This window comes from Elgaria multicarinata, chromosome 2 (genome assembly GCF_023053635.1).
Source record: "Elgaria multicarinata webbii isolate HBS135686 ecotype San Diego chromosome 2, rElgMul1.1.pri, whole genome shotgun sequence".
Taxonomy (NCBI): Eukaryota; Metazoa; Chordata; class Lepidosauria; order Squamata; family Anguidae; genus Elgaria; species Elgaria multicarinata.
The window spans coordinates 127,781,687-127,806,794 of record NC_086172.1 but is presented as its reverse complement, the minus strand read 5'-3'; the positions used below and the strand labels follow the sequence as shown (position 1 = coordinate 127,806,794).

The 25,108-nt window shown below is 42.5% G+C and overlaps 1 protein-coding gene across 4 annotated transcripts in view; it reads right to left on the bottom strand.

The window, feature by feature from the left end:
* Nucleotides 1-25,108, bottom strand: part of PAPLN (papilin, proteoglycan like sulfated glycoprotein) — a 67,319-nt gene that overhangs the window by 39,701 nt on the left and 2,510 nt on the right. For 3 of the 4 annotated variants that reach the window (XM_063117632.1, XM_063117633.1, XM_063117631.1), the window contains 3 exons: nucleotides 15,710-15,772; nucleotides 4,741-4,856; nucleotides 667-727 (listed from right to left, as the gene is read on the bottom strand). In XM_063117632.1, coding sequence (XP_062973702.1) covers nucleotides 667-727; nucleotides 4,741-4,856; nucleotides 15,710-15,766 — 234 coding nt within the window. In that variant the 5' untranslated portion in view covers nucleotides 15,767-15,772. Of the gene's footprint in view, nucleotides 1-666; nucleotides 728-4,740; nucleotides 4,857-15,709; nucleotides 15,773-25,108 lie in introns of those variants that run through there. The other variant, XM_063117634.1, reaches the window with a different exon arrangement.

Genomic DNA, 25,108 nt, shown 5'->3' with positions numbered 1-25,108 from the left:
ATGTTTATAATCTGCCTATTTATAAAAAGAAGTTATATAGTTCATAAAGAAATGTAAAGACATGCACTGTTTGGGTGCATGAAAGAGTAGAACAAGCGTACAAAGATTGTTCAATAAAATATAAAATCCCATAAAAAGGAAAGGAAAGGAACCTCTCATGCAAGCACTTCAGTCATTGCTGACTCCTAGAGGGACGCCTGCTTTTGCTGACGTTTTCTTGGCAGACTTTGTAGCGGGGTGGTTTACCATTGCCTTCCCAGTCGCAGTTACCTTTCCCCCAGCTAGCTGGGTTCTCATTTTACCGACCAAGGAAGGATGGAAGGCTGAGTCGACCTAAGCCGGCTGCCCGAGAACCAGCTTCCGCTGGGATCGAACTCAGGCCGTGGGGAGAGTTTCGGCTGCAGTAACTGCCGCTTACCACTCTGCACCACACGAGGCCCATAACTCTTATATAAATGATAATGCCTTGTGCCTTGTTCATTAACACTAATTCATTCTGAATAATCTTCCATAGGTCACTGTGAGCGTGAATCACTAATCTAAGGTTGCGACTGGTGAAATTAGCTCCCCAATGATCACTGAAAATCAAGGTGATGTCGAGGAGATGCCAGATATGGCTGCTGAACAAGATTCAGCTCTTGAAGGAAAAGGAACAGGTCAATTTACCTGAACATTGCATGAGCGATAGCTTCGAGTTGGTCCTATGCAACTGGACCCACCATCTGTCCTGAAAGACAGACCAAGAATCTGCAACAGCTCGGAAAAGGTTATAATGCCAGAATAATATTAGCAGTTCATTCTTATGTTTCCTAACAAAGCACTACTGATCACTACTGAAACACTGCTGAAGTGTTTCGTGTTCCCCATGTCCCCAAATCGCAGGAGGTTTCAGGACAGCTTTTTGCAGGGTCAGTTTTCTTGTGATGAAACATAACTTTCAGTTCAGTTCAGTTCTTTTGGTTCAGACATAACTTTTGCAGTACAACAAACAATGAGCATCTCTACATAAAGGAAAAAAACATGCACTCTTACCAAGAGTCCCCCCCCTGACTTTTTGTGTTCATTATGGGCTCTTTTAGATGGTGAGCAACAGTGACTACATGAATTGTAATTGAAAACTTCGTCTCTGGACAATGTTCCATAAAGTTCAATTAAAGAGTGCCATCTAGTGGCAGAAATATTCCCACAATTATTTTAAATACTCCATTATCTCCATGTTTGTTTTTTAGCAAGATTAGAAGGGCAAGGCATGGGAGATGTCCTGAAGGTTGACAGTATCATGCAAATGACTTGCAAACTTCTGTGAGTAGGCAATCATGAGTGTGCAATAAATTGCTCATGTAGAGAAGCTCAGTCTTTTGATTGGTAGCACTAAGAGCCATCCATCTGAAACCATCGTGACTTCCCAAGATTGCCATTATTAGGTCTACCGTTAGGCAGAGTGAGGCAGCTGAATGTGAGTGTCAGGAAAGGGCAACACATTGTTAATTCTTTAATTGATTATTGTTGTATTTTTACTGCTAGGGAGGAGGAAAGGTGCTTATGGTATTTTCTGCTGCAGGTGCCAAAACACCAGCCTTGAGGTACTTAGTGCCATGACGGAGGAAGGGGCACCATTTGCTACTCCACCTCAGACAGCAAAATGTCTTGGGCCAACCCGGAGCATTCATGGTTAGTGAGCAAGCCACTAAACAGGACAGCATATGGCTGCGTGCATATAGAACAGCAGTGCAAACATAGCAATGGGAAAAATTCCTTTTGGGAAGGGAGAGGCACTGTTTTCTCTGATATCATTCCTAACTTGAAGGAACCTCAGTTTGATCAGTGCGAGGTAGAAAAACAGTTTGGCAAGAAACCAAAGTTTATAGGGCAATTGTAGGCATCTTCACCCCAAAGTAAGTGTTCAATGTAGCTTACTGCCTAGTAGGATGTCTTTGCCACTGTAGCTTCAGAAAGCCATTAAGGGCACAATCCTATGCATGTTTAGACAGGAAAAAAAATCCTACAATTCTCAGTGGCATGCTGAGAGATGTAGGATTTTTTTCTGTCTAAACATGCACAGGATTGAGCTCTTAGTGTTCCTCTCCTTGTATTATGGACCTTTTCTAGACTCTAGGTGTTAGTGCAATAAGGGCACAGTCATTATTTGCTGGAGGGGATCCAGATGTCTTTCTTGCCAGCTGTGCTTGTGTCGTGGGAAAATGGGATTTCCCCAGCATACAAAGCACAATATTTTGTGTTTGGCAGTGTAGACTCAGGATTCCTGCATTGAGCAGGGGGTTGAACTCGATGGCCTTTTAGGCCCCTTCCAACTCTACTATTCTATGATTCTAGCTCAAAAGGCACATCCATATTTGTCTATTACACAAAAATGAAATCATCAGAAAAAACAACATTGTTATTAGGAATAAACACAGCATGTGCTCAGGCTGGATGTTATATATGTTTAGGAAAATATATTTCTGCAGAACATAGTTCTGTAAGTATCAGGCACCTTTCAGATATTGCTCGTGACAACTCCCCTCCCCTTTTCTGCCCCATTTTATGCACAGTGCTATTTTTAAGTTCATTTCTAAAGGTTTCAGTGCTTGCCTGCTACACCAATGAAGTGCGAACATTCTCATCTAGTCATTAAATATATTTTTAAAGAGGCACTGGCAAGGGTATACCCTCCCTTCACAACACAATTTTGTTATTTGTGGGCATGACACAGCTGAAATAAAGTACTTTGAAGTTCCACCTATTTCAACAAGAGAGCTTTAAGCAGTGACTTGACTGTGCACTTTTTTTAAAAGCTGGGGCAAGGCTGTGCACTTTTCTCCAGAACAGGACACTCCCTGCTTTTGTTTTTCTTCAAACCTCCACCCCCAAATGTGTTGGACTACAGATTTCACTACCGATTCCTCTACAGCTATGTTAACTAAGTAGTTGCAACGCTATCTCCACACCTTCTTGGCTTTGCTGTGGCTATGCAAATAAACAGCTAGGAAACATATCGTCTGGAAAGTACTATATCCAATCTACATTCAGGACACAACTTTTAGTAATTCTGCAGGAGCAAAGGGCAAATTGAGACATGGCTTCAGATACAGCAGATTTTGGAAACAGTATCAAGGCAGCGTTTAATTGTTTTCTCTGTCTGGCCTTGCTTATACAAGACTAGTCTGATCCTGAACTTGTATCTAATGGGTGCAGCTCTGCCTGCTGTAGCAGGCTCAGGCATTTTTATTACCACATAAATATAACATCTAGTCATTGTCTAGCCTTGCAAGATGACACCTTGCTAACGATATCCCTGTTGTGTCTACACAGCCTACCTGGAATCCCAGTCTTTTCAGTAGAGCAGGCCCAGTTGCCTTAAAGATATTTGTACAATTATTTTCAAAGAAGAATCATTTGCACTTTATAGGTCAGGCTTCCATCATGGAGAGTACTGGGCTCATTAACAATTTTGTGGGATTGTGCAATTGTGTGAAGTATAAACAAGAAAAAACACTTTAGCCTTTTGAATCAGAGAATCATCCAAAAAAAAAAAGAGAGAGCTAAGAACAACACTATCATAGAATCATAGTAGAGTTGGAAGGGGCCTACAAGGCCGAGTCCAACCCCCTGCTCAATGTAGGAATCCACCTTAAAGCATACCTGACAGATGGCTGCCCAGCTGCCTCCTGAATGCCTCTAATGTGGGAGAGGCCACGACCTTCTTAGGTCATTGGTTCCAGTGTCATACTGCTCTAACAGTCAGGATTTTTTCCCTGATGTCCAGCCAGAATCTGGCTTCCCATTATTCCGTGTCCTGCACTCTGGGATGATCAAAAAGAGATCCTCTCCAGACTAAACATGCCTAGTTCTTTCAGTCTCTCCTCATAGGGCTTTATGATCTGAACCTTCAGGCAACTATTGCCTACTCGTGGAATTTCCAACTATACATTTTTGTGGCACAGTAAAGCAGAGTAGGGAAGCACGGTCTCTTCAAACTGGTACATGGTTCAGAGCTATAACACCATAATAAGATTCATTACAGAAAGTGCTGGTAATTCTTCTCATTCACCTCTGCTCTCCTTTCTCGGTTTCCTCAGTGTAGTACTTTAGACTATGAGCTGCTTGAGGCCGGGGACATGTCCTTTTGTATTCTGTAAAGTTCCATGCATGAAATAATAACATGCACATTGATAATGAAATAATAACATGCAAATCAGATGTGTGTGGTGTCTACCTCAAATTGACATTGACCTGTGGAAAAGCCAAGTCCAAACAACAACCTGCTAAGAAATGTCTTTTCTTTGTAGCGTTTTCACAAAGAACATAACTTATATTATTTCTAATTGCTCCACTGCCAAAGAAAGTATAACCTCTACTGGGTTATGCAGAAAGAAGTGGGAGGACATACCTACCTTCTAGGACACTGTACTACCGACCTTAAAAGTTGCCTTAAATTCTTGACCAAACAAATGTCAAAGGGAACCCTCCAGCTTTAAATTGCTGGATTACAACAGATCAAAAGTTCAATTATATCATTTGTTGCCTGAATCAAGATACTGGGTCTTTATCTCACTCTACGTGTTAATACTATTGTTGATATTATTGCTGTTATTATGCAATAATAAAGAAGTTAGGCTCAAGATGCCACAGTACATTTGTGGGTTTTACCAAAGGGAATCATACTTAAGAGCCGCTCTCCTCTCTCTTGTAAAGACTTTGGCTTAAGGAGGAGGAAACAGGCATGGAAAAGACTGTTACCTTTGTGAGTAGCAACGCCGCGGCCGAATACTGACTCCCCCACCACAGCTCCGGCTGCATTCACTCCACTCTCCCCAGCTTCCCCAGAAGTCATTTTGCCTCTTTGCTTTTCGAGCCTGAAAGAACAATTCAGTCATATGTATTTCATGAGAGGGCCAACGTTGTGGAGCCTAAAAGCTACATTCAAAACTGCAGTATGGTTGAGAGCCATAAGACACGTCCTCCTTCTATTCCTCACTGGCTCCACCTTCCCTTATGCCCCACCCTCTCCATGGGTGTCCAGGGCAAGCCAACTACTGCTTCTGGTATCCTCAACCATCACCTCTTCCTTAAAACGACAAACATGTTGTGACATTATCACACATTTATTTATTTATTTATATTAATATTAATATTTATATACCCCTCCATATCTAAAATAGATTCTACAGTGGTGCACATAGGTCTAAATAGTAAAAAGAAAGATTAAAAAAGCATATTAAAATTGTTCAATTTAAAACAAAGAACCAGTAAAAACAGTTGAGAAAGGCTGTTCGAAATTATTTTCAGGAGGCGCCGGAAGCAGCCTAGTGTTGGTGCCTGCCTAACCTCCAGATGCAAGGAGTTCAAAAGAGAAGGGGCCACCACACTAAAGGCTCTTTTTCCGGTGGATTCCATTTGGGACATAGGTCGATGTGGAACCACCAGAAGCATGCCCTCCAACGACCAGGCAGGTTGGTAAGGGAGAAGGCTCTCTCTCAGGTATCCTGGTCCCAAGTTGTTTAGGGCTTTGTACACTAGTACATGCACACTGTGGGCTGCTCCTTTTATTAATTTCTATCCACTCTGAGAATAATCTGGTCTCATTCACAAATCACAAGCCAAAGTTTGGCCACTCCAATTCTAAAAGCCGTTGCATTGAAAAAAACGAGTGCATACTCAGTGGCTGCTCTCTGATCCGATGCAATGTTATCTATCTAGTGTTATAAGATGATTAAGAACACTGTTGTGCTGAATTGTTGCTACAACCATCATCTACAGTCATACTACTGCATTACAGCACAAAAGAGTTGCAGAGAGGCAGTTTTCAGTAAGAGTGGCAAGGACGAAAGCGACACAGTATCCCAAAATGACTTCAGCCACTAAGTTTGGAGGGAGCAGAGGAGCTGATGAAACAGTAGATACAAAGAACTCAAGCGAACATATACAAATAATTTGTTGCAGCTCGATCCTATGTACACTTACTCAAACATTTCTCATTAATTTCCTTGGCCTTCTTTATTCTTCAAGCATTCAGCTAGTTTAGTGGTATCATAGTTATTTATTTACTTGAAAAATTTCTACACCCTCCTTTCAGGTCAGCTTACAAAGTCAAACAAAAATGTATTTACAATTCATGAATACATTAAAATACATTTAAAAGCCTGAAAAATGAAAACCTCCTAACCTGGTGCTAAAAAAAATAACATTGGCACAAGGTGAACCTCTCTGGGGAGATGATTTCATCACCTGCCATTCCTCAGATGGTAACGGGACGTGGAGTGCTATCAAACTTAGTCCCTAGAATTTCCATTTAAAAAATCTTAGGTGGATCCCAGGTGGGAGGACTGAGAAATAATAATAATAATAATAATAATAATAATAATAATAATAATAATAATATTTCTTACCCGCCTCTTTGTTTGGATTGAGGTGGGGAACAACAGTAAATATAAAATACATAAAACTGAATTAAAAACATAGTATACATGATTAAAAACATCCTAAAAATATCCTAAAATTCCACTGGATAGGCCTGCTGGTATAGATCAGTCTTTATAGCTTTTGTAAATGCTAAAAGACAATTAAGTTGACGAGTCTCCTCCAGTAGGCCATTCCACAGTCTGGGAGCAGCAGAAGAGAAGGTCCTCTGGATAATACTTGTCAGCCTAATTTTGGCAGACTGAAGTAGATTCTTCCCAGAGGATCTGAGTGTGCGGGGTGAATTGTACTGGAGAAGGTGATCCTATAGGTAGCCTGGACCCAAACCATGTAGGGCTTTAAAGGTAATAACCAACACTTTATACTTCTGCTTGCTACCAGTGTTGATGATACTGGGTTCCATCTGTATTTGCAGATTGTCAGGTGCCTTGCATTCCATCATTTGCTCATGGATGGAATCCGTGTTTGTTTGTTTGTTGTTGTTTTAAATTAGTTAATGCAACTTAGCACAAATCCCCCACCCCTGCAATAAAAAAAACAGCATGCAAGTCTACAGAATTTGCGTGACTTGGAACAAAAAACGGTCTGCTCTGGAATCCACAGGTTGGATTCATAGAAATCCAAACACATATGAATCCATTGCTGATTTCTCCAACATCTCTAATTCTAACTTGGTACTGGGCAGCACCCTGAACGGCAATGTTTTTAAGCCACTTGTAAATTATATTTCCCAGTTTCTCTTTATAAAGTCTGAAGCACATTGATGGAGAATGGCAATACATTGACATTATTGCTAGTATAATCAAACGCAGTACTGAATCCATCTCTAATTCAATTGGAATTTATAATTAAATGACTAGGACCTGCAGGAAAATGTTGCAGCGTGGAGTGCACTGTTCCAGTTCAGGATTTCAGCCAGCCAGCACCCTTTTCTAAGACACTCCACAGCATTTCCCTTCCCAGAGTTTTCTCTCCTCTTGCCAACAAACTGGGCCAGATCTACACCAAGCAGGATATAACGGTTTGAAAACTGTATATGGAGTGTGTCCTGGGCCCCAACAGTTGTCAAAACTGTTATAAACCATTTTAAAGCAGTAGTGTAGATCCTGCCCCAGTGTGCTATGGCACAGTCTTCACTAGGCTTTTGGGTCATCTCTTGTTATGGTCATTTTATTGTTGTTTTGTACTTCTCCAAACCTTGGGATTACTGCATGCCTATTGATACCACCACTCTGGCGTGTGGATGGTGTGGTCTTTGACCCCGTGCACCAATGGAATGTGACCCCCCCACAAATACACAGCTTCTTTGAAATGGTATCTGGCCCTCAGGTTGAAAGAGGTTCTGCAGCCCTACACAACAAAAGCCCTGGAAATAAGTGCCAAGACAACGATTTACTCCTATATTAGGCAGCAATTTATTGGACGATGATCTTGTGAGTTCTGCGGGGCAAGGGAAGTTTAATAGAATTCTAACTGGCAAATCCACACAATAGTCTCGAAAGGTCCTTCTCAGAAAAATTAGCAATGCTACCATTAGTATCACTGTGGCTTAACAAAGCAAGTAATCCAATTACTAGGTCCGATTTTGCCCTGGTACAAACTGTGCTGCCGGCAAATAATCCTAATGAAGGACAATGAAGATATGAAGTGACCTTTGGACTGGGTGAAGTTACATCGTTTGAAAGATGCAAAGGAGAAGATGTCAATTTCAGTGTTCTCTTCAAAACAATTATTTATTTTATTTATAGTATTTTTACCCTCCTCTTCACACACCCCCCCCAAAGATTCCCATAGTAGCTTAATCATCTTATCAGCTGGGGCAGAACTAGACTTTATGAGCAAAACATGGATTTTCCAGGAAGTCTCCCATCCAGGCATTGGCCAGTCTTCACCTCCTTAGCTCTGGCAAAATTACTGTGTCATACGCCTTCAGACCATGTTCTAGGCCAAAGCAAAATAAGTCTTAACAGGAGGAAAAAGAAAAAAAAAGAACCCTTGGAGGGAATATTTGAAGCTGTGCAAAGAAGTACACTGGATGATCACTAAAACAACCCAAGCAATTTTTATATCAAGATATATGTAGATGCAATACATGCTCACCTACCATGAGCTTAAAATAGAGTCCTGTAAAGACAAGGTTCAAAGCAGTCAGCCTACACAGAGATACCTCATTTCTTGTAATCATTTCTGTAACTACTGATTGATTGCCTCAATGAGACAGCTTGTTTGTAAAAAGATTTCAAGGTGAAAAGGGGTAAGTGTCTTTAATATGCATAATAACTCCACAAGTTATCAAGGAAGTGCACTTGTACAGAACGGGAACCTCCTGGGCAAGGGAAGATAAATAAAATAGTTGACAGCAGAAGATGAAACAGTATATGGTACAGGAATACAGAGCAGCATACTAAATAGTAGTATATTAATCTTCAAATGTCAGGTGCAGTATAATTAATGCCTAGAAAGTAAAAGTAATCCAAGCTGATAAATGTTGGAGTTGCAATGCAAATGTGATCCTTTTGCCAATAGCTATGGCAAAAACAAGAGCTGGGTCTTTATCAAGTTTTGCCCTAGTCCCCATCCAGAAACCAGGGAGTCTAAATTATGAAAAATGTATGCGTTTGAAGGCAATCCCCCTGCCACCACGCACACAACTTACTGTACACTGAGCTGTATCCAATGGTGTCATTCCACTGTGGTAGTAACAGAATACAATAGACAAAAGCTTCTTGCTGTATAGATAAAGGAGCAGGAATGGCGTAGAAGAAAATCCAAAAAAGAGTCTGTATTGCTAGTGAGAGAAATTCAAAATTGAGGTTGTGTTGTACCTGAAGGAACTGAAAATGGAATTTGCTATGTTGAACAATGTATGTGAAATCACAATGGAGCTCTGTGTAGAAACAGTGTATACTAAAATAACTGACAGGCATGCACAGAAACTTGTTATCTGCAAGTAATGGAACAAGGGCTTCTAATCTGAAGGCTGAGTCCATAATTGCATTTAGCTAGTTCTCACAGAAAAGAGACCTGCACACTGAGATTGTTTACTCCACAGTATAAAAAGCCCTTTGTAACTATTTTCGGGGCTTACCCTGTCCTATTGGGGTTCAGCCCACACATATGTGCTAACTCTGTTTTGCTGCCGAAAATAAAGCTGTTGCTGGTGTCTCACTAGTCTCTTTGTCAGTGCTTTGGAAATCCACGACATCGCTGATGGAAGCAGTTCCTTCAAGAGAACTGGAAAGGGTGGGGGCTATACCCTCCCAACAGTCCCACCTCTGGATGCCCTCAAAATCTGCTTCAGAGGGCTGGGAAACCTGTCTGAGCAGATTTTTGGGTGGTGTGGAGGACTACAGGGAGAGGAGAGAGGTCCTGTTAACTGGATTTAATCCAATGATGCAAGGGCCTGATATTTATTCTGGGGTAGAGTAACAGTGCCTCCAACTATTCTCAACCTGTTTATTTGTAAAAAATAATAATAATCAAATGTTAGAAAATTCCATAAGCCTGCAGCAGTGTCTTCCTTCCAAAGGAAACCAAGCCCGGGTAAACATTGCATTCCTGGAACGTCTCACCACTCAGAAAGTAGGGTGAGCCTAACCATGGATTTGGTTGAATATTGTGTATCCTAGCAACTGCTCTTTGCTGCCCATTTACCTAACATGTTCCCATTTTAGCCTCAAATAAGACCTAATTCTAACTGAGCTGAGGTGGTAAACCCAAGTTTGGGGTGGACAATTCCAGATTGCAGGTAGCGCTCCCATCGTCTTGTGCTCCTCCATGAAAAAATAAATCAGTTTAGGCACTTCAACAGACAGCCAAATCCACTGTTCCACATCAGATTATCAGAGAGAGGCAGCCTGCAAGACGCTTCTTTCTCTGTGTCTTCCTTGAAAACTCCAGTCGGTCTCGTAAAATATATATTTCTATTGTTTCCCTCTCACAGACCTGGTTCACGCTCTCACCACAGCCCACTGTGGCTTTTGGTGCATGCCAGGCAAGTTTTAAATATTCAAGTCATGACCATGGATTATCATGTCATCTGAACCCTGCAGGGCTGGGAAGCAATGGGTTATGCAAGGGTTATTTAATCCTTACAGAACCAGGTTCAGCAGACATAACAAGCTAAGGTCACAGTTGAATATTCAAAATGGCTGCCCACACGCACTGCAGTTTAAATAATCCATAGTAGGCTAGTTGATCATGTGAACCAGTCCACAGCTAGTTTGCCCTCTCTCTCTGGCTACAGGAGGAAATAAGGATGACTCATCTTCTTCCAGCAATCCCCTAGCCATCTTGTGTTATTTACCTATAATTTCCCTAACAAACAATGTGCTTGGCAACTTTGGCACTGGCTATTCAGGGAGTCTTTGTGGTTCCATTAACCTTCAATCTTACAACACTATTATGGGAATGCTGTTCAGAAGCCAGAGAATGGTCTGAAGTATCGAATTTTGTAAAAAGGGCCTGTTTGCATGTTCAAACAAGCCACGATGACTTGTTTAAATTGGTGGTGCATGATGTCACATGCCAGATGCCATTAACCTAATTACCCGCCTGGATGCAGTTTGTTGTGTTATCCAAACCCAGGCAGCATGGCTTGCTTGAGGGGAAAACAACCCTCAAATAACCCAACAATAGGTCATGGGTTATTTGAGGGTTGTTTCATCCTCAAAGAAGCCATGCCACCTGGTGATCTTCCCGATGAGGCTCGCCTGACGCCAACATTGTTATCTTTTCGGCGCCAGGTCAAGACTTTTCTCTTCTCCCAGGCATTTAAACAGCATTTAACAACGTTAAGTTTGTTTTTAATGGACCCCATAATTGTTGTTTTTAAATGGATACTGTTGTTTTATACTGTTTTTATGTTTTTTAAATTTTTGTATACTTTTAATGTTTACTATTTTTAATTGTTGTAAACCGCCCAGAGAGCTTCGGCTGTGGGGCGGTATATAAATGTAATAAAATAAATAAATAAATAAATAAACATGGCAAGCCATGCCAGCCAGCGAGGGTAATTAGAGAAATCAGGCCGGCAGGTGACTGGCCCATGCGGCGGGGGTAACATGTACTAACCCCACCGCAATTATGTGAATAGGCCCGGTGTATTGGTCACTGTGTCCAGCCCAAAGATCAGCACTTCAGCATCTTATTGATTTAAGCAGGAGAGTTAAAACTATCATACTTAACTCTGGCTGGATCATGTTCATTGTTTTTTAAGTGCCCAACTCTCCCCACTCCCCAACCAGGTAAAACAGAATAAATCTAAAAGCAAATAAAAGACAAAAGAGCCCTGCTTGCATGTTTACAAAAGACACACAAGGAAAGCAAGGCTCCATCTCTGCCGCTAAGACAGTTTGTCATTTGCCTGGCTGGGAATTGCCTGGAAAGCCACAGCAGAGACCGCTATGAACTCCTAGAAGGATGGGTGGAATACAAATACAACCAATACACATATATTCTCAGCAAAGAACAAGCATGTCTAAACAGGCTGCAGCATTAGGCGCACCCATTTTCATTTCAACTTGTACATTACCACTACTGCTTCTTATAATTTCTAAGTCAGCATATTCCTGACTTAAAACAGTGGCGTCATCACTTGAAAATGCTCCCAGCCAGCTTGGAGAGAGAACATGCACACCTCAGGGCATCCATTGTGAGAAAACCTTCACAAGTTCCTCTATTTCTATTCCTCCCTTCCCATAATAGAGCCACCCACCAGTATGACTTAATATTTGTACCAAATTTCCACTGTGCATGACACTTTATAAAAGTTGTACATGCAGTCTTTACACAAAGGGGATTTTTACATTTTATTTATTATAGCATTTTTTTATCCTGCCCTTTGGCCAAAAAGGCTCCCAAGGTTACAAAGCTATTTGTAATAATTATAATCTAACATTGAGAATAAAACAGAATGGAAAATCAAAGAAAGGAAAGGGATGTACATCAAGGTTGTGACCAAATATTGGTACATGGGGTGTAGAATTTACAGCATAAGGACTAAGCTGCACATTTTTTTTCTTTAATTCTTCCATGCTACACAACCAGCGAAGTCCCCAATTGCTTCAGGCTGAAGCTACACATTTGAATGCGCTCTTCATCAAACTTCCTTTAAACAGAAACCTTTTCTGTTAATTTTCTGTGTAAAATTTTCTGTAAGGACATTTTCATAAGAAAGACCATTCAAGTATGTGATCTCCTACTTGGAGTTTGAAGCAGTACATCCAGAAAGAGCTGCAACACATGATTCTGCTGCCTTTTCATTCCCTATTACAGTAACATACCAGAAACAAAATGGCCTCAAAAATAAACAAGTGTGCCCCAAGCCACAGCTGAATAATTCAAATTTTACCTCAGCTATTAGAATTGGCTCCTGACACATAATCAACTAGTGGATGATCAACGCTTGAGTATTGACAGGGGGAGTGTGTCCCTGCTGGTATTTTTGGATCTCTCAGTGGATTTCGATACCATCAGCCATGGTATCCTTCTGGAACGCCTGAGGGGGTTGGGAATTGGGGGCATTGTACTCCAGTGGTTTCAATCCTACGTCTCAGGTAGGTTCCAGATGCTGCTGCTTGGGGATAGCTGTTCCTCAAAGAAGGAGCTGTTGTATGGCGTACCACAAGGCGCCATCCTATCCCCAATGCTGTTCAACATCTACATGAAACCGCTGGGAGAGATCATCCGGAGGCAAGGGGCGGGGTGCTATCAGTATGCTGATGACACCCAAATATATTTCTCTATGCCTTCGACAACAGCGGCAGCTAAGGGTAGTGTGTCTCCTCTGAATGAATGCTTGGAGGTGGTAATGGGCTGGATGAGGGAAAACAATCTAAAGCTGAATCCAGACAAGACGGAGATGCTTGCTGTCAAAGGCCCAAACCTGGGTTTGGAAGTGTGTCGGACAGTTCTGGACGGGGTTACACTCCCCCTAAAAGACTGCTTTCACAGTTTGGGGGTGCTTCTGGATCTGTCGCTCCAAATTACAGTCCAGATAGATGAAACGACCAGGAGTGCCTACTATCAGCTTCAGCTGACATGTCAGCTGCATCCCTTCCTAGAGTTGGAAGACCTAAAGATGGTAGTGCACATGCTGGTAACTTCGAGGCTCGACTTCTGCAATGTGCTGTACACAGGGCTACCATTGTACCTAGTCCAGAAACTTCAACTAGTTCAAAATATGGCAGCCAGGTTGGTCACTGGTACATCTAGGGATGACCATATTACACCAACTCTAAAATCACTTCACTGGCTGCCAATTAGTTTCTGGGCAAAGTATAGAATCATAGAATAGCAGAGTTGGAAGGGGCCTACAAGGCCATTGAGTACAACCCCCTGCTCAATGCAGGAATCCACCCTAAAGCATCCCTGACAGATGGTTGTCCAGCTGCCTCTTGAAGGCCTCTAGTGTGGGAGAGGCCACAACCTCACCAGGCAACTGATTCCATTGTTGTACTGCTCTAACAGTCAGGAAGTATAAACTGTTGGTCATTACCTTTAAAGCCCTACATGGTTTGGGTCCACGTTACCTGCAGGATCACCTTCTCCTGTAAAATCCACCCTGCACACTTAGGTCCTCTGGGAAGAATCTACTTCAGTCAGTCAAAACTAGGCTGACAACTGTTACCCAGAGGACCTTCTCTTCTACCGCTCCAGACTGTGGAATGGCACGCCAGGAGAGACCCGCCAACCCAACAGTCTTTCTGAATATAAAAAAGCAATAAAGACTGATCTCTTCTGGCAGGCCTACCCTGTCAAATTTTAAGATGTCTGGTTGTTATTTTAATAAAGTATTAGTTTTATATGTTTTAATCAGTTTTATGTATTTTATGGTATTTGTATCTAATGTTGTTCCCCACCTTGATCCAGAGGGAGAGGCATGTAAGAAATTATTATTATTATTATTATTGTTGTTGTTGTTGTTGTTGTTGTTGTTGTTGTTGTTGCTTTACATCCAAGCCTGTGCATGTTTAGTCAGACATAAATTCCATTGTATTCAGTGGACCTACTTGTGGGAAGGGGGTATAGTACTGCAGCATGATGTTTTGGCTAAAGTAATTATAGCTTGTAGCCCCTAGTTTTATTCCATGTGACAATGGGACCACAAATATATATCCCAAATTTATTTCAATGGTAGTACTAGAAATAATGGTAAGAAATAAAATTTTAAACTTTTATTTTTAAAGGAAGGTTTTGCAGGAGAAGTAGGGGTTTAAAGGCTCCAAGGGAGCAGCATTTTAGAAGCTATCAAAACACATTTTGTATAGGGGCATTAATTCATTTGTGGGGCCACAGCCTTCTCTTGGAAATACATCAAGATCCAACTTTCTTTCATGTCAATGTTGGACCTCCAATAGGCCAAATTCAATAAAACTGTATGGGTGATTATTTCTCACTCACTGTTCTCCAGACTGCTGTCATTCTGCTAATGGAACAGCTTCAATCAGTGGAACTGGAAGGGAGTGATTCCCCCTCTCCCGTACAGCCCCCCACATACCCTCAAAATCTGCTTCAGAGGGCTGGAGCAGATTTTCAGGTGGTGCAGGGAGTTGCAGAGGCACAGGAATGGTGGACAGGAAAGATGTCCCATTGTGCTAATGGATCTTCACTAGCACAGTGTTGGAATTAACCCACTACGTTTTAAACAACAATTATGGTTGTTGAAACAGACAGGATTAAGAACATAAGAAGAGCCATGCAGATGTAAATATATCAAGCACAGCATACTGTTTTCCCATAGGGGCCAACCAGATGTGTCTGCAAAGTACACAAACAGGACATGAGCACAATAGCACCCACGATAGCTGGTGTCCCTAGGAACTGATATTCAAATACTGGAGGGTGCAATATCGCCATCATGACTGGAAATCAGTGATAGACTTATCCTCCATAAATTTGTAGAGTATGCAAATTATAAAGGGGGGAAGGACTGCAGTGGAGGCAGGACTGTAGCACAGTGGCAGAGCACATGCTTTGCATGCAGAAGGTCCCAGCTTATCTCCAGGTAGGGCTGGAAAAAAATCCTACCTGACCCCGGAGAGCCGCTGCCAATCAGTATCAACAATACTGGGTTAGATGGACCAATGCTCTGAGGCAGTATAAGGCAGCTTCCTAGATTCCTACGATCTATGGGTGAAAATATACGAATGGCATGCAAGTGCTGCACACTTCCCAGCTGCGTTTTGCTACTTGCATATCTTCTGCACGCAGCCTGGCTGATACCTTTGCTCCTTCATCTGGCTCCAGTTCTGAAAACAGCAACTCACAAGAACACTTTAATACTTACGGCTGACGTGGAAGAAGGCATCACTGCTAGCATAAGCAGTAGGAATATTAATGCCATTGTGTCCTGTTGGGGAGAAAAGACAGAATTACTCACTACTGAAAAACAAGGTCATTTAGATTCTCAATAATGTTGCCTCCTGCTGGCTCAGGGGTGAGACGGGGGATTCGGGCAAGATGCCTTTTGCAGGCCCCTTCCTAAGTGCTTCACCTCTTCCATGTTCTTGTCAGCACTGCCCCTTCACTTGCCCTCCTCCTCTGGCCCCAATGCATATGGCTGCCAAGAAGGAGTGGGTAAGATGAAAGGCGTCTGCTGTTCTTTTTCCTTTCGCTGCTTACTTGCTTTGAAAGAACAGGTGAACGAGCAACGATAGTAAGGAGGAGCAGCAGCTAGGCCAAGGGACTCAAGTGGGCCAACTCCTGAGGAATGGGCCCTGGCACGTGCCCAATGAAGCCAACCTCTGGCCTGTTAGTCCGTGACAGAAGGGTGAAGATCTCATGATAGTTTTATTGCAAAACACCCCCACCCCTGTTTACATGCAGCGCATGACGACCTCAGAGGGAGAGGCATCATGCCTGTCATTTTAAAAAAAAATCTTAAAGGGGAAGATGCGCACGAACACTCGTGTGCAAAAGGTAAGTTTTTTTTTAAAAAAAAATACTTTCCCCGCTCCCCCCACCCCCGATGGGTGCCATGCTCCTGAGGAGCTCTGCGCCCTGTGTGCGGGTCCCAGCTCCTCACTAGGACTGCGAGGAGCTGGGTAAAGTGCAGCACCTGGCCCAAGACCGCTGAAAAACCGGGCCTAAAGGGGAGGGCGAGATCCTGCCATGTGAACGCACAGGGACAATCCCAGGGATCGCCTTGGGATAAAGCCCCTTCTAGCTATGGCATTAGAATAGAGTATAGAACAGAGTTCAAAGCAGCTTACAAAATACATTTAAAACTGTTAAAAAGCATTTCTCAGCAGCTGCAAACTCCTCAAGAGTCAGCTAAAGCCAATGTAAAAACCATTAAAAGTCTGAGCAAACAAAATCGCTTTACCTGAAGGTAAATTTTGGTGTCTAGCAAACTGATAAGGGGAGAGAATTCTGTAGCTTAAGCCCCACCACCCAAAAGGCTCTCTCCTTGGAAAAGGTTATTAGTAGAAAATAACACGATAATCACAAGTAATTGCAAAATCTAACAAAATAAAAACAGATATAAAATTACCACACTGCAAACAATCAAATGGTATCACTACAAAGTAAATGTATTACATTTGTAAAATATGGAATGCTTAGGCTCTCATTTTCATGGGTGCTGTAGCGAAAGCAACAACATATAATAAATAACATCTCCATTTGGGGAATGTGCATTGTTTATAGACAGGAAAGATTACATGAAGGGGAATGATAGATAAGAATTACCTATTAGTTACCTCTTAGCAGAATAGGGTAATTAATTGCTGGAGCTACTGCAGAGAAACAGACCATAGAGCACAAGAGAGCTATTTATCCTGAAAACATGTTGCACAGGGAAAAAAATATAATCATAAATCTTTGACACCTAGGCAGCTGTAAAGGTTTCACACCCCTAAGGATATATCAGGCTCTCCACATACATCTCTGTCACCCCAAAACTGCAACTGTACATTGAATTCAAGCCAACTTAAGTGGTAACTACTTTAAATATGTTTCTCTCGCAGGTTTGACATGTTGCCCCTGGCAACTGGTACTCAGTGACCCTGTTCAGATGACATGCTAAGCCACGGTGGTTCTGCATTTTCAGATAAACATTATGGCTTAGGGTGTCATGTGAACCATTCCTAATCGTGGCGGCTACATAACTATGGTTTAAACACGCTCATTAACCATTTGCTGCAATAGGGTTAGCACCTAGACAGCAAATTCAGCTCACAGAGGCCTGGCTCACACTTAATGAGAAGACACCATGGGGGAATTTTCCTACAGGGTTGGTGATAGATGCCATTTTGGATATTCAGGGCGCAGTGGGGCCACACCGTAACTTATCATTTTGTGCAAACCTGGTGGGGGTGGATTATTGGAGTGGTTGACAGGTCAGGGTCACCTGGTCACAGTCTTGCCCAGTAAGGTGAGAAGTACTATATTTCTACTTAAATTAGAGTCGTTATTTCTAAATTTGCATCTATATGTAAAATGCATGCAAATCGATCTCCTCCTTTGTCCTCTTTTTTGGCAATGCATAAGCGTCCAGTTCTGGACTCCACAATTCAAGAAGGACGCAGACAAGCTGGAGCGTGTTCAGAAGAGGGCAACCAGGATGATCAGAGGTCTAGAAACAAAGCCCTATGAAGAGAGACTGAAAGAACTGGGCATGTTTAGCCTGGAGAAGAGAAGATTGAGGGGAGACATGATAGCACTCTTCAAATACTTAAAAGGTTGTCACACAGAGGAGGGCCAGGATCTCTTCTCGATCCTCCCAGAGTGCAGGACACGGAATAACGGGCTCAAGTTAAAGGAAGCCAGATTCCGGCTGGACATGAGGAAAAACTTCCTGACTGTTAGAGCAGTGCGACGGTGGAATCAGCTACCTAGGGAGGTTGTGGGCTCTCCCACACTAGAGGCATTCAAGAGGCAGCTGGACAAGCATCTGTCAGGGATGCTTTAGGGTGGATTCCTGCATTGAGCAGGGGGTTGGACTCGATGGCCTTGTAGGCCCCTTCCAACTCTGCTATTCTATGATTCTATCAGTGAATATACCCAAGGTGGTAAAATTCCTCAGGTAGCCAGGTGTCCATATCCCAAAATAACAAGCCTCAGGCAACAACTTCTAAATCTTGATAATGTGAACAAGCCCCAGTAGGACACATTTTGAAAAATCCTGCCCCTTAGTGGGAAGAAGAACCCAGAATATCATTTCTACAATATGACTTTATGCTTTGAATATACAGTTCGTTTATGTGGATATCAATCTCCTTAACAATCACACTGCTTGAATACTGAGTGTTAATTCCAAGCTCCCAGTATGCAGAGATGTCTGATATTATTTAAAACATATTGTCAAGGCTACAACTCCTGGGGCAGGACAGTGATCAAGCCAGGAATTAATATAAAGAGAGAGCTGAAAATTAGGTCTCCCTGGTGCAGCATCTGTCTCTTGATTGCTGTCAGGGTCGTTCCAAGTCCAGAGATTTCACAGCTGCTCCAAAATGTCCTTGGTTATTTGGTGTTGAGCCACCTCTCACATCAGGGCAGGGATGTGTATAAAGAGGAGGGGGAGGATCAGAGAAATAATCTCATTTCTCCCTCTGTGCTGATGCACGGCAGATGACAAACTTACATAACAGTTTATAATCTGCAAAATCCTGCATATAGATTGTGGCAGTGTATTAATGCAGAAATATAGTTTGTTGTCACTTATTTTCACACATTTTAGAAGTGCTATAATCCCTCCTCCTGCTGAGTTCCTTAGTTTGTGAGAACCACGGGGGCAGGGACTTGGCTACAATTCTACTAATGAAATTCTGTAAGGAACCGTCTACACTGATGGGGCTGAACAATAGTAAATTATGGCTGGGATCCAAAGAAACGACCAGACTTCTGGGCACACATGCAATGGCCTTTTCCATCCACCGTTCCACTGCATCCTCTTGTATGCACATGCACACACACAAAGGGCCGTGCCTAATGGTGCCAGCGGATGGGCACAACGTATCTAACTCTTGACAGCTGTGCAAAACTGCTTGAAGGTTTTGCTGTATCAAACTAAGGGCTATTCCAACCCATGTGAAGCTGGGTTCATTTGCTAGTCAGACTTATACATATTATCTTAGTTCTGTCTCTATAGAGGGAACGATAAACCTAAAGAAATTAATTAGGTCTTCAGTCTTTTAAGCTTGCAAGCCCAGACAATATTCGCCAGCTACTAACACATACAGTTTGGGGAGTGTACATTTGTGTGATGTCTCTTGGCACCACAGTGTGCTATGAGAAGAAATACATGAGGGACTGACTCCTGTGTGTCAAAGTATAACTGTGTTAGCAGAAATAAAACCTGCTTGCTCTGCAAAGAATAATCACTATTTTCACCACAGCATGCATGAACCCAGGATTCATTTCTTTTAGGGATGCATGCAGCAACAATCAATGCCATGGTAGAATTTTTCCATGAAAGGTAATTCATATTTCCACAGAGATTGCCTCTGCCCAGATTAGCAGACACCATGGTGCTGGAAACCATTGGGTCCTTTTATATATATCCTAAATTTCCAACAGTTGGTTTTCAACATGGCTTTCAAACGTGATAAAAGATAAGTGGTTTAGGACACCACCACAAGAAAGACCATGCTGTCTGCCTCATCTGTAAAGGTGGAGTTACCCAGAGCAGGTCCTCAGAAACGGTTTTATATTACTTTTAGTCTTGTTCTAGTATTATAGTAACAATCTTAAATTAAGAATATCTTTCAGTGACAGCTGGCAGCCCTTGGGACTTGTGGGGCAGAATTTTTTCTTATTTTCATTGTGTTTCACACTGACCCTGTTCAGACAACAAACAAAGCCATGACGGTTAAGCATTTTGAGCTAAATATTATGACTTAGCATGTCATGTAAACCATTCCTAACTATGGTGGATACATAACCACAGTTTAAGTATACTCACTAACCTTTCTGCAAAAGCGTTAGTGGCCTAACCATGGCTTAGTGTGTTGCCTGAATAGGCCCAATAGTTCACCTGGACTCAATAGTACACCCATATTTTATGTATCTTTATTTATTTATTTAATGTTGGTTTTAGGCCGCCTTTAAGGAAAGAATCACCTCAAAGTGATGCACCATAAAAGGCCCAAACTTCATGCGATGTTGAGTGAAGTGTAGTTTTCCACCTGAGTTGTTTGTTTTGTTGTTGTGTACCGAAAAAGAAGAGCTGCATGCAGAAAGGGACTTTTCAGCCTTTCTCCCTCCAGTGTTTTCTGTTTGCATAAATCAGGCCTATTGCACATATTTGTATGCCTGCATTACATCTGTAAATTGAGGAACCGAACTGCACCCAGCCACAAGTACCTACAGGAATTCTAGATTGGCAAATGAATGATTCTCTCCCAAAGCGACATCCAAGAGCTTTATTATACACTGTTGTTTCAACGAGAGTTGTGACTATTGGCCCATCTAGCTCAGTGTTGCATAAAGAGATGGGTAGCAGCCCTCTAGAGTTAGAGACAAGATTCTTTCTCAGTGCTATCTGGAGATGCTGGGGATTGTACCACACGGACCCCCAAGTGCTTTCCCTTTCCTGCTATCCCTTTAATGTAGAAATATGGGCTCTACTGACATAGGCCCCTATACAAACAGTGGGTGACAGGGTTTATACCAGTTTGTCCCACCTCTGACATCAGAATATTGGATGTCAGGTTTACTTAGGGATCTATGTGTGTAGAAATTAATGCCCATAAGTCTCACAAAGTATACACTCCATTTTGTGTTGTACCGAGAGCGCCAGTTGAGGCCTACACAACATGCACAGAAGCCCCTATGCCAGAGATGTTGAACCTCTTTCAGCCAGGGGGTAAGGCCTAAGACCAAAGGTGAGAGGCCAAAATACAAAAAAATAAAAATAAAAATAAACATATTTTAGCTTCAAGCTCTTTCTGCCAGTAACTAAGCCTTAGGAGAATCATCTCAACCTTTTAGAATTAGGGAAAGCCTGCGCAAAAGATGGGAAACCACCAAAAGATCAGTGGCTGGGGGAAAGAGGGCATGGCCAACTGGGGAATCCTGGGGGTGGGGTGCACAGATAGGGAACTCAGGCGGGCCACATGTGGCCCCAGGCCTTAGGTTATGCACTCCTACCTTATGCAAAAATGATGTTCATCACACATTGGGTAGGTTGAGTTGATGCTATTGGATCAAGCAGACAGTGTCTGTATTGTTAAATCAGTTTATATGTAGAAAAAGAAATAGGAAAAAAGTACCAGTTCACATGAAAGCCTAAGCCCCCACAGAAGATGGGGATCTGGCTGACTAGAGTCTGGCTGTAAGAGGCTGCACTGTCAAGCAAAAGCTCTTATGTGTGTATATGACAAAAAGGCTTTGTCAGCAGATCAGGGTTTGCATGCGATTAAACATCTGCTGATGTGAGAATTATTATTATTATTATTTATTTATATAGCGCCATCAATGTACATGGTGCTGTACAGAGTAAAACAATAAAATAGCAAGACCCTGCCGCATAGGCTTACATTCTAATAAAATCATAATAAAACAATAAGGAGGGGAAGAGAATGCACCAAACAGGCACAGGGTAGAGTAAAACTAACAGTATAAAAGTCAGAACAAAATCAAGTTTTAAAAGCTTTAGGAAAAATAAAAGTTTTTAGCTGAGCTTTAAAAGCTGCGATTGAACTTGTAGTTCTCAAATGTTCTGGAAGAGCGTTCCAGGTGTAAAGGGCAGCAGAAGAAAATGGACGAAGCCGAGCAAGGGAAGTAGAGACCCTTGGGCAGGTGAGAAACATGGCATTAGAGGAACGAAGAGCACGAGCGGGGCAATAGTGTGAGATGAGAGAGGAGAGATAGGAAGGAGCTAGACAGTGAAAAGCTTTGTAGGTCAACAGGAGAAGTTTATATTGGATTCTGAAGTGAATTGGAAGCCAATGAAGAGATTTCAGAAGTGGAGTAACATGGTCAGAGCGGCGAGCCAAGAAGATGATCTTAGCAGCAGAGTGGTGAACAGAAACCAACGAACTGATGTGGGAAGAAGGAAGGCCAGTGAGAAGAAGGTTGCAGTAGTCCAACCGAGAAATAACCAATGCATGAACAAGAGTCTTGGCAGAAGAGACAGACAAAAATGATCGAATCCTGGCAATATTATACAGGAAAAAATGACAGGATTTAGCTAAACCTAACCTAAGCATGAGGAGAAGGCCCAAAGAACCCATTTCATGAGGAGGTAGAACAAGACATTAGTAAGGGCGGTAGAAGAGGCTTAAGATGTTGCTTCAGTTCATTCTAACTACAATCACTTGGTTTGCTGATGCCAGTACATTGTTTAGATGACTTCAGGATTGCAGGATAGCATAGCGAGTGGCCTGTATCTCTGCTGGAAATAGTATAAAAGAAACAGCTAGCAGAGGAACACCTCTAAGGAAGAACTATCTAAGGCAGCTCTGTGTTGATTTCAGACAAGGTGTTCTTGGTCAATTGATTCTAGAATGGCTCTTGCCACTTCATCAGTGTGAAGGCCTGCCCTGGGCTGACCAGAAAATGTGCAGGACTCACTTCCATCTGAAGATCGGAGGGAATAGGCACCCCCCCTCCCATTTACCAAAGTCTGTAATAAGCCACTGTTATTCAGTAATGATCCTCCTTTACCAGTCTTCCCCATCTTTGGGTCCTCCAGTTGTTTCAGGCTCCAACTTCCATCAACCCCAGCTAGCAGACTGGGGGTGACAGGAGTTGCAATCCGACACATCTGGAAGATACTAGATTGGGGAAACAACTCTATCCTGTTTTGGTTTATGCTTTGTGGGAGTTTTATTTTATTACTAGAGACTTTTGGGCAGATTTTGCCTTTTGTGGTCTGGGTTCTGCTGTTCCTAATTACATGGTCTGCTTAAGCTGATGTGTGTCAGTGATTACACACACCATAGGCAACAGTAAGAGCCGAGGAGTTGGCTGTGCTATTTTGTGTCCTATTTTTCATATCCTTTATTCTAAATGTTTCTTCATCGTCTCTTTGAATCTCCCACACTCTTGGTTATTGGACGACACCTTTTTGACAAAGTGTTCAAGCTATAACCAGGAATCTTCTGACTAAATTTTAATATGTTTTGAAGGAGCTCCAATTATAATTTTAGGAGTTCTGGAAAGATGAACCTTCTTCAAGAATAATTCAGTTCACTCAAATTTTTAAGGAAAACAAATTTCTCAGTTTTCGTTACAAGAGCTTAATTAGAACAAGGTTCTTGGTGTTACATTCTGCATTTTTAGGGTGGCCATATGAAAAGTAGAACAGGGCTCCTGTATCTTTAACAGTTGCTAGAAAAGGGAATTTCAGCAAGTGTCATTTGTATACATGCAGCTACTGTATACTAGAGTGACCAGATACAAAAGAGGACAGGGCTTCTGCAACTTTAACTGTTGTAATGAATTTCACCAGGTACATCTGTTTTTAAAATTAAAACTGGGTTGGGTTGGGGGAGCTGATTTGGATCAGAATCTCAGCATGGGGGTACAGAGAGTTAAGCCTTATCCTTCCCTTCTAAACAGCAATCCTGGGGTGGGGGAAAAATCCCCAATAGCAAATAGCTATAATTAAAAATGGGAGGGGTGTGTGTGTGTGTGCTTTTAATTGCTATTTGCTATGTGTTAAATCTCCATTTTCTACATTCTATGGCTCCTATGCATACCGGGGGGGGGGAGGGGCTGCCCTTGGACAAATTCCTGGAGATCAACAGGCTATCAATGGGTACTAGTCCTTTGTTTTATTTAATTTGTTTTAAATCATTCATCATCATCATTTATTTATTTATTTACAATATTTATATATCGCTCCCCATTCAGAATTTCAGAGTGGTGGACAAAATAAAATAGAATAAAAACACATTAAAAGTACATTTTTAAAAGAAACAAAGTACAAGATAAATCGTGGCTGGTCATTAAGGGAAGGCTTCCTCAAACAACAATATTTTCAGGAGGCACTGGAAAGAATACAAAATAAGCGCCTGCCTGACCTCCAGAGGCAGGGAATTCCATAGGAGGGGGCCACCACACTGAAGGCTCTTCCCCTGGTGGAGTCCAATCAGACAATAGGTCTATGTGGAACCACCAGGAGCATGCCCTTGGATTATCTCAGTGACCAGGCAGGTTGACAGGGGAGAAGGTGCTCTTCTCAGATATCCTGGTCCCAAGTTGTTTAGAGCTTTGTACACTAGTACAAGAATCTTAAACCTGGCCTGGTAGCAAATAGGCAGCCAGTGCAGTTCCCTCAGCAAAGTCACTACAGTCCAGCTGCAGCGTTCTGCACTAGCTCCAGCTTCTGGAGCAGTTTTAAGGGCAGCCCAACATAGAGCACATTGGATTACTGCAATCTTGAGGTTACTAATGCCTGTACCACTGTGGCCAAGCTATCTCTGTCCAGGAGGGAATCTACACGTCGTACTGAAGGTGCTTGCATGCGCCCCCCAGTACGCCCCCAAAACGATGGTGTAGATTCTTGCCTACCTGCAGCCCAGAAGAGACGGAGGTGGAGGCGGCTGGGGAATCCGGCCGCGTCCTTGCCGCCACCGCCTCCCTGCCGGCCTCCTGCTGCCGGGGTAAGAGCGACCCGGGTCGGAGAGCTCGGCTTCCGCTTCCGCCGAGCTCTCCAACCCGGGTCGCTCTTACCCCGGCAGCAGCAGGCCGGCGGAGAGGCGGCGGCAAGGACGCAGATGGATTCCCCAGCCGCCGC